This window comes from Ricinus communis, chromosome 1 (genome assembly GCF_019578655.1).
Source record: "Ricinus communis isolate WT05 ecotype wild-type chromosome 1, ASM1957865v1, whole genome shotgun sequence".
NCBI classification, from domain to species: domain Eukaryota; kingdom Viridiplantae; phylum Streptophyta; class Magnoliopsida; order Malpighiales; family Euphorbiaceae; genus Ricinus; species Ricinus communis.
The window spans coordinates 10,081,355-10,094,145 of record NC_063256.1 but is presented as its reverse complement, the minus strand read 5'-3'; the positions used below and the strand labels follow the sequence as shown (position 1 = coordinate 10,094,145).

General features: G+C 33.8%; 2 protein-coding genes across 2 annotated transcripts; both read right to left on the bottom strand.

The window, feature by feature from the left end:
* Nucleotides 1-329: 329 nt before the first annotated feature.
* Nucleotides 330-1,651, bottom strand: LOC8266290 (probable xyloglucan endotransglucosylase/hydrolase protein 27). Its single transcript, XM_002529916.4, has one exon. The coding sequence runs from the start codon at nt 1,441-1,443 to the stop codon at nt 517-519; it is 927 nt and encodes a 308-aa protein (XP_002529962.2). The 5' UTR covers nt 1,444-1,651; the 3' UTR covers nt 330-516.
* Nucleotides 1,652-4,025: 2,374 nt separating this feature from the next.
* Nucleotides 4,026-11,847, bottom strand: LOC8266291 (CDPK-related kinase 3). The gene is made up of 11 exons (XM_002529917.4): nt 10,803-11,847; nt 8,548-8,678; nt 8,282-8,323; nt 7,964-8,072; nt 7,679-7,757; nt 7,009-7,305; nt 6,388-6,497; nt 5,607-5,714; nt 5,439-5,501; nt 4,873-5,040; nt 4,026-4,795 (listed from the first exon to the last, which is right to left on the bottom strand). Exons 1-11 carry the CDS (start codon nt 11,364-11,366, stop codon nt 4,658-4,660), a joined length of 1,809 nt encoding a protein of 602 aa, XP_002529963.2. The 5' UTR covers nt 11,367-11,847; the 3' UTR covers nt 4,026-4,657.
* Nucleotides 11,848-12,791: the final 944 nt, after the last annotated feature.

The following is a 12,791-nucleotide window of genomic DNA, read 5'->3' as shown; positions in this document are numbered from 1 at the left end:
CACGCATCCAATAGCAATAAATAAACTTCCAAAAATCAATTATGTATGGCTAGTAAGATCTAATTTAATAATAGCTCTTTTTAAATAAATGAGAATGCAACTAGACACCTAAGAGTATGTATAGATGAGATGGTAAATGTCTATTTTAATTTAATTAAGATTTCGAGTTTAAATTTTAAATATGCAATTATTGGAACGTTAGACTAACTCTTGAGATAGTGTATGCTAAGCATGCTTCGGGGGCTGATTAAATGAAAATAAAAACTACCAAATAATAGAAAGAAAAAATGAACCGGGAAACAAAGTGGGTTGAGAAGGCTCATTAAATATTAAATCTTGACTCAGCATCAACACAACCAAAACTAGGAAGCATAGCAACCATACACGAAGCAATTTGGAACATAAGAATATATTGTTAACTAAAAATAATAAAGGCATGGTCATAGAATAAATGAACTAAAATAAGCATATTTTGGTCTACTTGTGAATACATAATAAAGCCTGCCCTAAATGTAACTAGATTTCTGATTGCAACTTCCTTGCTTCTTGTGGATCAATTACACACTCAGGCAACGGAGTCGAATATCTGGCACGATCATCACAATAAGAATACTTTAAATATTTCGACCTGAAATTCTTCATTCTCATCTTTTCTTGACTGGTTAGGCCACTAAAAGTAGCATTCAAATCTGACCCTATATCCTCATGACATGCTTGTGCTTTCTGGGTCGGGTTGACGGAGCATCCATATAAAACAAAATCCGAGTACATGGCGATAAAAGGGGCGTATTGGTAATTTACTTTGTACTTGCCACCACCTGTTGCCCAAGAAGAACCATCCCAAATTGTAGCATACAAAGACATAGGCTTCGAAGGGAAATCCCCACCCATTGCGTCAACCCTTCGAATTTCTCTAATAGGGACATTATCTACATAAAAAATGATCCATTTACTAACCCAAAGTATACTATAGGTATGGGAATCTTGGGTTGGATCGAACCAGAGATTGTACCTCTCTTCACGTCCTCTACTTGTGCTTCCATTGCCATAAACATTGGTTTGCACAACCCAATTTTGGCCTCTAACGTTGCCCAAGAACTCAAAATCTAACTCATCATGGAAATTTTGATAGATATTGCTATTTGATGTGTAAAACGTAACCACCACTCCAGCAGTATAATCTGCTGGAAGTTTAATGGAAGCACTAAAATATGCATAGTAGTAATAAACACGAGACATGAAACCAGAACCTGTACTTTGATCAAGGGAAATTTGAACTGAGTTACCTTCATCATCAAGAAAAACAATGTGGTTATCTCCAAATAAACGAGAAAAAGATTGGTTGAAAGTTGAGGTAGTGTAATTTTTTGAGAACCCATAAACAGAAATAGTAGGTAAAGACATTGACATAATAAAAAACCTTAGATAAGAAATCATCACCATCCTTTTTCACCTCCCTCCTAACTCAAAACTAAATCCCAAGTGACCAGAGACTGTTGTATTCCTGCCTCATTATACTATTTGCCTATGGTATTTAAAAGAAAGAAGCTGAACTTTGTTTCCTTTATTATTGTTATAAAGAAAGAATATACAACACGTTTTTAGTAGAAATCATAGGAGGCTTTCCATACAAAGATACATTAAAGGTAAAAGTGGGTTGTTAATTATATGTCATCACAACCTGTATGTGATGGTAACACTCTTCTGTAACTTCCAATTTAGCAAGTTCACCCATTACCGTTTTTGCATTTAGATGGATAACATGCCAATCCATATGTATATATGAGAAGGGATCCACTTATAAATGTGTAAATAAATATACTTTATGATATAAAAATATATGAAAATATTTAATATAATACCTCAACCATAGACTGTATTATATCTAATGGTTCAGAATATTATAAGATGTTTCCTTATTACTTCCTATATTTTCTCCCTCTCATTTACTAATGATCCTCTTTTAATTTTTCTTTCCGGCTGTAGTATAATCTATTACCTTCCTATTTCACTTATATGTGAAATGGATATCAATCTTATTGCGCCAGTATAACAAAATAAAAAATAAAAAATTATAGTTATAAATTAAAAGAGGAATATTTAGTAAGTGAAAGGAAGAAAATATAGGAATTAATACGAAATGTTTTATAATATTTTGAAAAACTAGAAATAATATATTACATGGTTGGGATATTTGTAAAATATATTTATTTTAGAAGTGAACAAGTAATCATTTATATTTTTATGAGATGATGTTACTTTGATAATTTAATTAAAATGTTAACTGCATTTATGTAAATTATTATTAAATATATAATAATAACACTAAATATATAATAAATTATGTATATCAAGATTAGAAATATATAAATTAATAGTCAAAATATAATACACAGGTTACATTTTAAGAATTAATTTATATATATTTAGATATGAATAAGAAAAAAAAAAAGACTTATCTGATAGTGATTGGACAATAACATCACAAGGAAAGTGGAGGGAATCTACCACAGAATATACAAACTGGCTATCTCGCAAAGGAAAGGAGAAGATTGCGACCATCAAACTTTGAAATATCTACTTGGATGCAGCATCCCAATGCCAATTTTATTGTTAAACTTAATTTAAAAGATGTATTCCTCTAAATCATAAATGTATTCCTCTAAATGATAAACTTAATTTAAAAGAAATGATTATTAAAAGAAATAAGGAAGTATAATTTTGTCTTTAAAAAAGAAGAAGAATATTTTTGAAAGCAACTGAAATAATAGAGGACACCAGATAAAATTTCTCATGTGAATCTTCATACATTAAATACGAAGCATATGATCATTTTTACAAATTGAGGAATCTGAGAGGAGAATAGCATTACATCATAGTGAAGAAGAAGGGATTATGTTTTTCTTGTTCATTTTGAAGTAAGTAGATGAAGGTTCATGTACATTTGACTTTGTTAATGAGCCAAAAGAATATAATTTTAAATATTTGTTGTATGAAGGTCATAGTCAGATTAGATCAATAGGGCTTGGAACCGCCCATCCACTTGAGGAAAAGAGCGAGGATTTTATTACATAAGTGTTTTAGTTAAAGAGTGCAGATACATGCACTTTATAGAAGATGGTCGTCAACTCTAATATTGCTTTAGACCAAAGCAAAAGAAGAAGAAGAAAAAGAAAAATAAAAGGTTCAGTAATCAGTCCATACACTCATCATTGCTCTCTTGATAGTGAGTACACGCTGTGCATGACGTCCCCAACCTGCCTTTCTTTTCTGATTTTTCTCATAACACAACAAAGAGGGAGATTATATATTTTATCAAATTTATGGGTTTGCTAGGTAACCAATACCATCACAAAAACTATTCGGAATACTGCTGGGTGAGGTGTCCCAAAAGTCCTCATACTTGTTTTTATTTTATTTTATTTGTAAATAATAAAGTAAAATGAATTCATACGAAAAGATATTATTTAACCTTTTGATATTTTATAATTCTTTGTTATATTCTGAAAAATAATGTAATTTAAGATATTTTTAAGAGTATTTTTTAATATTTTAAATATATAATAAAGATTACATCAAAAATAAGTACATATTTTAAAATTTTCAGCAACATTTATATCTCAATTTATTAATTAATACACAATTGATATTAAAAATAATAATGATATTCCTTAAATTAAAATTTATTATATAATTAGTTAATTAATATAAAATATAAAAATATAAGCAAAATGTAATTTTTGTAGATTATAATTATTATTTAATTAAAAATAACTTATTAATTAACAAAAGATTATATTAATAAATAAAAAATTATACATGGGAGGTCAAAATTCTCTCTCCAGATTTATATATATATATATATATAAACTAGATGTATTAGGTTTAAAAATGCATTTGTGTTGCTCCTATTTTATCTAAAGAAAGGGCAAGCAAGAAGAAAGGAACCCCAGCCAGAACCATGCGTATAGTACGGCAACGGTCGACCATTGTAGGATCATGGAAATGGCAATGAACATTCTGGATTTGGCGGAATCGCACTTTCAACCCGGGTGATTAAATGGCAATAACAAAAGCAAAAAATTAAAAGAAAGTAATAAAAAAGAAGTCTGTCTGACCGCTTAATATTTGTAGGAGGCATAGAAGACCTTCCCACAATTTGGCGAGTATTTCAGCGTCGTCTAGTTTCAGATTTAAGTATGAGAGCAGTGCCGCATTCCTTTTGTCCATTCGGTCTCATTTTCAAAGTATACGATCCCACACATCAACTCCTCAGCATTCAAGCAATATTCATCACCAAATACTTTTGCTGCTTAATTAGCCTCGAATTTAACTACAGTTTTGTCTTGTCAGCAATCTAAATCTAAACCAACCGTGACTAACTTTTGTTGTCAGAAATAATCTAGTCTCCAATCAACACTACAATGCGCCAAGGATAACTCCACTTTAAATTTCGCCTGAACAATCTCAGAACTGACTTCACTAATATATTCACTTATGCACAGCTTTCTGTACCCCCAACCTTTTTAAAAAAAATAAAAATAAAAAATAAAAAAGACAACCCCCAAGTCCTCCAAATGCCATAATTTGAGAAAAAAAATAATTAAAAAAAAAAGAAAAGAAGAGAGAAAAAGCTATATGTCAAAAGCTAAGAAACCTATTGATGTCTTGTATTTGAGCTACGAAGAGTCACACCATGTAAAAATTTTGTATATCCAAGTAAACTAAGCTTTCCATCCGAGTTTCTGATCCAATCTTTGATGAATGAATAGGCTGAAGGGCCAACATTCAACTCCTGCAGTACCGACAGAATTAAAGTTACATTCATACAGCAATAAGTATAAGACAATTGAACAGCACGATTATACATACTCTTGCCAACTCTTCAACTGAGATGACTCTGTTACCCTCCCTCTCAAAATGCTCAAAAGCAGTGGAGGCAATTTGCTCCCACCCCTCAAGTGCTTCTAATTGGTAAGTGCTGATTGCAGCTGCACAAAATTCCTCAAAGTACATCTTCCTATAAGCAAGGGCCTCCATCTGTCCAAGAAATAAGGAGTTAGGACTAGGCAGGCATCCAACATTTAAGTATAGAGAAACAGAACCAAGTGTCTGAGATATTAGAGAAGAAGGTCATCCTTTATAGAAGAGTTTAATTTAAGTGGCATTACTTTATGGAAGTTGGTGAAAATCATATACAGAAATTAACTGATGCTCATTATAACTTATGGACTTAAAAAATGACAATTAGCCTCCTATTTAGCAAAGAAGATTTCCAAGTTTAAACTACTTTTAACATGTGGAGGCCAAAAGCAACAGCTGTTGAAGAGAATCAAGCAAAAATCATAGCATGTCAGCAAAGTTTAAAATCAGAAGTAATTACATCTTACTGCAGTATCCAAAAAATTAAAAAATAAAACTAACAAAGCATGCCATACCGCATTAAGAATTTCAGGAACCCTCGATTCCCTCATGGCATCAGTTGCATGATGCACTAGAGCCTGCAAAAGATTGCATTTCTAGTTTAATATTTAGATCACAATCTAATTTGGTAAATTTATAGCTGCTCCAGAGTCGACTAAATGAAAATAAAAGCAGCGAATAACCATTTTGAAGTTATCAAGAGAGACGCTCCCATCTCTATTTGGCTCCAGCAGCCTGAACTGAGCTCTAAGATACACAAGCTCATCCTCGGTCAATGCTTTTGAGAGAGCCTACAATCACAAGAGCATCAAAAGAACTATGAGCTGAAAGTAATGGAGAATATTGTCACTCTAATACTTTGATATTTCGCATTTGAATACCTGCAAAACCTAAAATTTCCAACCACATTGATATAGGGGTAGTTAATAGAAAAGATATGATTTCACTTTTACAAGAAAAATGTTTTGATGAATTCCCAAAACACAAGCCTAACTCAGAAACTTAGCTATGCATGAACTCCATTATAGTCAGTAATTAGGAACTTCAAAGCTCCTGCCACCTTTTATCTTACGAAGATAAAACCAAATCTTAAGGATTCCTCATTCCAAAGAATTTCTTTTTTTTTTTTTAACACAAAAAGAAACCAACACCAATAAAGTTATGGTTTTGCTCAGGACTGATCACATCATCCACAAATTCCATCTCATATTTGAAACACTAACTTGGAGTTAACAACTTCATAAGCATGCCGTCACTCAAAAGTTTAACAAATGCTTGCCGCTTAAATCACGTGGAGATTTTTTCATTACATTGTCAAATATGTTTACACCAAAACAATTTTGTTTCAATCACAGATACCTTTTGCTTTATTAAGGTCAATAAGTTAGAATAATAATTAGAAGGCTCCAGAAAACCAAAAAAAAAAAATTCCTTTTAAAACAAGTTAGTTTGGGATAAGAATACCTTCAGTGCCGCACGTTTGAATGGTGTAGCATGGAGATATATCTTTACTAGCTTATAGATCAATACGTCTAAAGGTATAGAACGACTATCATCCCGCAACCATGGGTGAGCTGCAAATTATGAAGTTTCATTAGCGAAAATGAAATTGAAAAATAAGAAATATGACATGGATGCTTGAAATTGTGAGAGGACTGCACTGTCGACAAGCATGAAATGTAATGTTAGACTTAGCTAACGGATAATCCACACAGGTGCATGTAACATCAAACTACTTCAGATGCCAAGCCGTTTGAGATGTTTCCACATTCAAATCACAGAGCAAGACTTTTATGATATTGCGCAAAATAAATGCTGGATGAGCTCTTGTTTCATTTATATTATTTTAGTTGGAAAATGGTAGTTTCTGGAAGGTTCATTTTGTATTAAAAGAATAAACAATATAGGATTCCTGTCATTCAAGTGTTAGCAACTCATTATTATCAGTTCATACATGGAAATTGACTTGCTCGACACAGAACAGAATGTCATAACAATGTAAGAGAAAACATAAAACCATCTGTCAACATGCCTTAGTTCATCACCATTGTAAATGTTTTCACATAGCAATAATTATTAACTTACTTAGAGCTTGGACAGCAGTCATTCTTTTCCTGTAGTCCTTGTTCAGGAGTCTCTTCACGAAGTCCTTACCCTCCGGAGTGACAGAAGGCCAGGGTAAATCATCAAAGTTGGGATCAGATCTCAGCACAGAACGAAAAATTCCTGATTCTGTCCGTGCCCAGAAAGGCCTGCTTCCACATAATAAAATATAGGAAATAACACCAATGCTCCATATATCTGCCTCCAGACTGTAAGATCTATGCAGGACTTCAGGTGCAACATAGTATGCACTTCCAACAATATCATTGAGCCTTTCATCTGCAAATATTACACCCCGAAAAAGAAATTGATTTCATACATTACCTAATGTTTAAAGGAAAAAGAAAATCAGTAATGTGGTTGAACTTTTTAATGTGCAAGCAGAAGGCTTTGTTCATGCTTTTAAATTATCCTATACATTGATTAACATCTCCAGATGATAAATTAGCATAACACTGTGACAATGCTTCCACATTCACACTTTATGAAGGAGTATGAAAAATCTAATTCGAAGATACGGTAAAGTGCAGCTGACAAGAAATGAATAATACTGTTTCTGCAGAGATAAAGTAAATCAACTGGTAGCCTCATTAAGACAAAGATAACTTTTATTTTTTATACCAACCAAAAAAGGGAAGTTTATCAACATTACCTGGCCGGATAAAATCAGAAAGACCAAAGTCAATAAGCCTCATATCAGCATCTTCACCCCCAGAAGTGAAAAGGAAATTCTGTAATTAAGAAATGAAAGAGGAGTTAATCATGAATGATCATGGAGCAAAAAAATACCTATGACCCCCACACCCACTACCCATCAAAGAGATACACAGCATAGAACATTGCCCACACGAGAGAGAGAGAAGAGACAGGGGGAGAGAGATGCTAAGCAGCATTGATAGGAGGAAAGACAGATGCATGGAGTGTAAGAAGAAAAAACCTCTGGCTTTAAGTCACGGTGTACAACTCCTTGAAGATGACAAAATGACACCACTGACAGGATTTGAACAACTATAGCTTTTGCATCTTCCTCTGTGTACCTTCCTCCTCTGCAGCAGAGGAAAATCTTGCGCATTAATATAACCTTTCAAAGTCCACAGAATCTGGATCCGTTACACAATTTTGTGTAAGCAGAATGGAAAAATTAATGGATGATGCCATGAAAAATAGAAAGATGGGACTAAGACAAGTCAAGAAAGAGGACAGTATTATATATTTGGAAGTCTATATACACACACCATAATAGGTAATTCATTACCTTGCCAAAATTCTGTCTAAAAGTTCCCCACCCTCGCACAACCTGATAAGCAAACAAGTTTTATAAAAGCATTAAAACCTAAAAGTCCAGAAAATGGGCTAAAATTTTGTGAAACAATACAATCAATAGTTACAAATTCCAAAACAACAATTAGTAAATATTTCCAAATTTAAAGATAAATGGATAAAAATGGCAACTTGCAGGTTAGTTATGCTAAACTCTGTTTCCTAAAGAACTTGGAATAGAAAGGGTAAAAGAAGACATACTCCATTACTATGTACACGTTATTGGCATCCTCACATGCATCATAAAACTTGACAAGATGCTTATGTCCTGATAGTGCCTTCAGTATTTTTACCTCCCTACGGACATCTTCAATTGAAATTGCTGTTGTCATCTGCCGCATAGATCTCATCAAAATGCAGATAATAAACAATCCACACAGCAGCTAATCATATGGAAGAAAAAACTGGTCCTAAATTTGAGTATTTTTTGAAACAAAATTTTAACTGAAGCTATCCAGGACTGACATGTCGATCCTGCTAGAGATGTTAAACATCCAAGCTTAACTGGAAATCATCAATTGTCAGCACAAATAGAGCATAAGAAAATGAGGAGAAAAGGGCACAAATTCTATATCACTGAGTCATGCGACGGTTCAACTACCAAATGTGAGCAATTATAAAGTTAGAAGATAAAAGATTGAAAATTGACAATATTAAGTATCAAAACCTAAGAGACCACCACAAATTACTTTTCTAGTAGCCAAACAAGTTGGCAGGTCTGCAGAAAATTAAATAAGGTGATCCATTTGCAAGTTTACCATTTTAGTTATATAAATGGAGGGATCAACAACAACGGTTACCACATTATGTGTGCACGCTATAGCTTTAGTAGCAAAATAACTTTTATGTGGAAGAATCTTAGATATAAAGAAAGAGTACCAGAATCTCATAATAATATACAAAAATCAGAAAGTGACAAATTTATGAAATTGTACAGGAGGAAAATAACTAATGGTCAACATTTACAAGATAAGTGAAATATGCTATTTTTATATGCTTATGATGCATACAAGTTAATGCCTTGAATTAATGGTCTCATTTTTCTCATTTAATTATTAGTCTAGATTTTGATGCCACATACTCAAATTTTGTATCAAGAAATAATTCCGCCCAAAATTGCATTGTGCTTTAAGAACATTTAGTAATGCCTTAATATAAATACAGTTGGGATGCCTAGCAAAATAAACGTTGCTATGCTACGTCAGATCCCTTTCCTTTTCCTAATCATCCTTATTGGAAAATGTTATTCTCACACTAATGCTAACAATTAATTTACTTCGGATAAAGACAATTGGTAGCAGGGTAGGAGTTGTATAACCTTATAGCATCTTATATTCCTGACCATATTTTAACCTTAATGCTGAAAGTTTACCTATGATTTAAAAGATCATGGTCGAATTTACAAAATCCAACAAACACTTATTCTCATCAATGGATAAACTTCAATGACAAAAGAACTAGGATCTAGTAAGACTAGTAAATCAAGCAATCACAGAAATCCATGTTGTCAATTATCATCTATATACATCAGCAAAATGGCTACAGCTCATTCATTGATACAATGCCGAAAAATATGCTACTCTTATATTACAAGTGATTCTACCCAGCTGATATGTAACTAATAATTCCATCACTATATGAATCAATAACCCATACGTTGATAACATTTCAGTTTTGGGCGCAAGTTGGCAAAGTCAGATAATTTGCATCAGCTTTGGGTAAGACAACCAACTCTACACGCTCTGATTTTCTAGACTTTAGTAATATTCTCATCAGCTTGTCTCTCCCTAAGCTGCATAAAGCTAAGTTTGACTCGCAGAAAGACACCTTTGCAACACATGGCTGGCATGAGTTGTACATGACCTATTATACCTTGTATTCTAGTCGCACTTTTATGCTTATAACTTACAAGCATGCCATTTGTAAAAACTGTCCCCTTAAAGTCTTGACATATTAACCACAACAAACTGCTAAGGCTACCGCACTACACGACACAAAACTGCATCTTCATAAAAAGTGACAAGTTAGCCAATATCCTTGCAACATTGCCGGTATCTTGGGAGAATTAACTATATGTATAGTCACTTAATAAACAAAAAATTATTCCAGTATCCATATTTCAGTAACCTTGATCACTAAATAAGGACACAAATATTCCAACAAATTACCTTCCAATTATAGCCACAGGCAGGCATGTATTACCTCATTCAACAAAAATTGGATGCACATGAAAATAACACATCATAAATTAATTAATTTTGTTAATTAACTCTAGCCTATAGCAACATTGGCAAATGCAGGTCTCCAAATTATTTTTCCAATGAAGTTCATGCTTAAAAGATTAATCAGATACCTAGATAGATTAATTAGCATAGCCTCACAGATGAAACGAATTGAATGCAGTATTAAATCTATAGACAGATATGAAAAAGTGAAAATTGAGAGCATTCTAGTACCTTAGCTTTAGATATGATCTTAACAGCAACAGGCTGATCTTTAAGCTCTCCTTTTTTAACCCTAGCAGAGCAAGTATGACCAAAATGCCCCCTTCCCACTTCCTTTCCCAATTCATACTTTGCTCCGAAATTCTTGCTGTATCCGAAGCTCTTATCCAGTGACTGCTGTTGCTGCTGATCAGGCTCCGCGCCGCCGTGCTCAGGTATCGGCCCTTCCTTTGGCTTCGCGCCACCACCAAGCCGCTTAGCCAAAGAAGCAGCTATATGCTTTGCAGGAGACGGCGGAGGAAACGGCCGCCGGAAGAATCTCCTCGGAGTCGAAGCTCTAGCCGGAGAAGGCGAAACACCTCCTGGAAGTGGACTTGCCGAAACGCCATGTGGATAGGGACTTGGCCAGGGACTGGGGTGGTTAAATGATCTAGCTGGTGTGTTCTTAACTGACGGAACGCCGTTACGTGGCGTTGATGGCCGTAACGGAGTTTGGTTGGGATCGGCGGTGGTGACTATTGTTGTTGTGGTGTCATTCTCGTTGGTTGGATTAGTCTTCCCGTAACACTGTCCCATCTTTCTTTTTTTTTTTCCTTTTCTTGTAACGCTGCTCTGATGCTGTATCAGATCAACACTCTTCACTCAGTCAAAATTCAAAAGTCTACACATCGGACGGTGCTAAAATAATCATAATCACGGATCTGATAATCATCGGAAGAGAAATACAAAATGAGAGAGAGAGAGAGGGGGAGAAAGAGATCTAAGTGAAGAAAACGATAAAAGAAGAGAATGAAAAGAAGGTATTGAGTCAGAGAGAGAGAGAAAGAGACAGAGAGAGACAAGAGCTGTTTTCAGATACAAAGACCAAAGAGTGACACACAACTCAGGAAATTTTAAGGAGTTCAAATTGCAGAAAAAGGTAAATTCTATAGAATCACAAGTCACCGTCCGATGTGTAGAATCATGTTAATCAGACGGTTTCTGTTTAATCTGGTAAAATATACCATTTCTATAGCTCTCGAGTTCATGTATAGTATACCGGTCTTCTCTCGCTGTCTATTTCTATTTTTTTTCTCTTAACAAATAAGAAAAATTTCTTTCACTGTTTACAAGTTCTTTTTGGTTTTTGTCTTTTGCAACTTTTCTTGCCGTTATTTCTTTTTTAATTAAAAGAAAGAGAAGGGGCAAAGTTCTGGTTCCCTGGTATAGGAACTACGCTTTGGAGCCATGCAATCCTAATTACATCACGTGCTTACGATTGCCAGGGCAGTTTTAAATATTTTCAGCCGTCCGATTCTTAAAAAAATCCGTGGACTGAAACGTGGCTTCATCTAGAGAACGGTGAGTATGGTAGATGGACAGATGAAGTAGTAGGAGAAAAAGTCCATGAACAGGATTTCACAGAATCTGAGCTGACGAAAATTCACATCACCAGCCAGTCCGAAGGTTCGAAATTGGCGATTATTCAAATAATCTGAACAAAGTAGACTATGTTCCAGGTGTTGCCATCCTGGCCGTCGAAATTTGTTTACTTGATATTAATACAGCAATATTGGTTTTTAAATTGGATTTGTTAATATAGTATTTTTAAAATTTTTAAATATAACTGGTGAAAGACATGCGTGTTTGATTTTCGAAATTAAACAGCTGAGTTTACTGAATCAATAAGAAAAATAAGAGGGATGATGCATTTATATTTATTTAATTAAAAAAAATTCGTGTGAACTGTTATTATTATTAGAGAAGTAAGTTTATACGTATTTTCTTTTTTGACTTCATTACACGAAAAGAAAATGATTGATTTTCTTGCCGTCTATTCTTTTCCCTTTTTCTTTATTCCTTTAAAAGAAGATTGTGGATTCTGATTTTTGAGTTTATTAGCTTAATTCAACACAACACTGTAATGTTTTTCTTTTTTTCTCAACAGTGGTAAATTATTTTAAATGCTCTTATTTTCTTTATTTAGAAAAATTAAATTGGAATTGGTGAAGTGGGAGATAT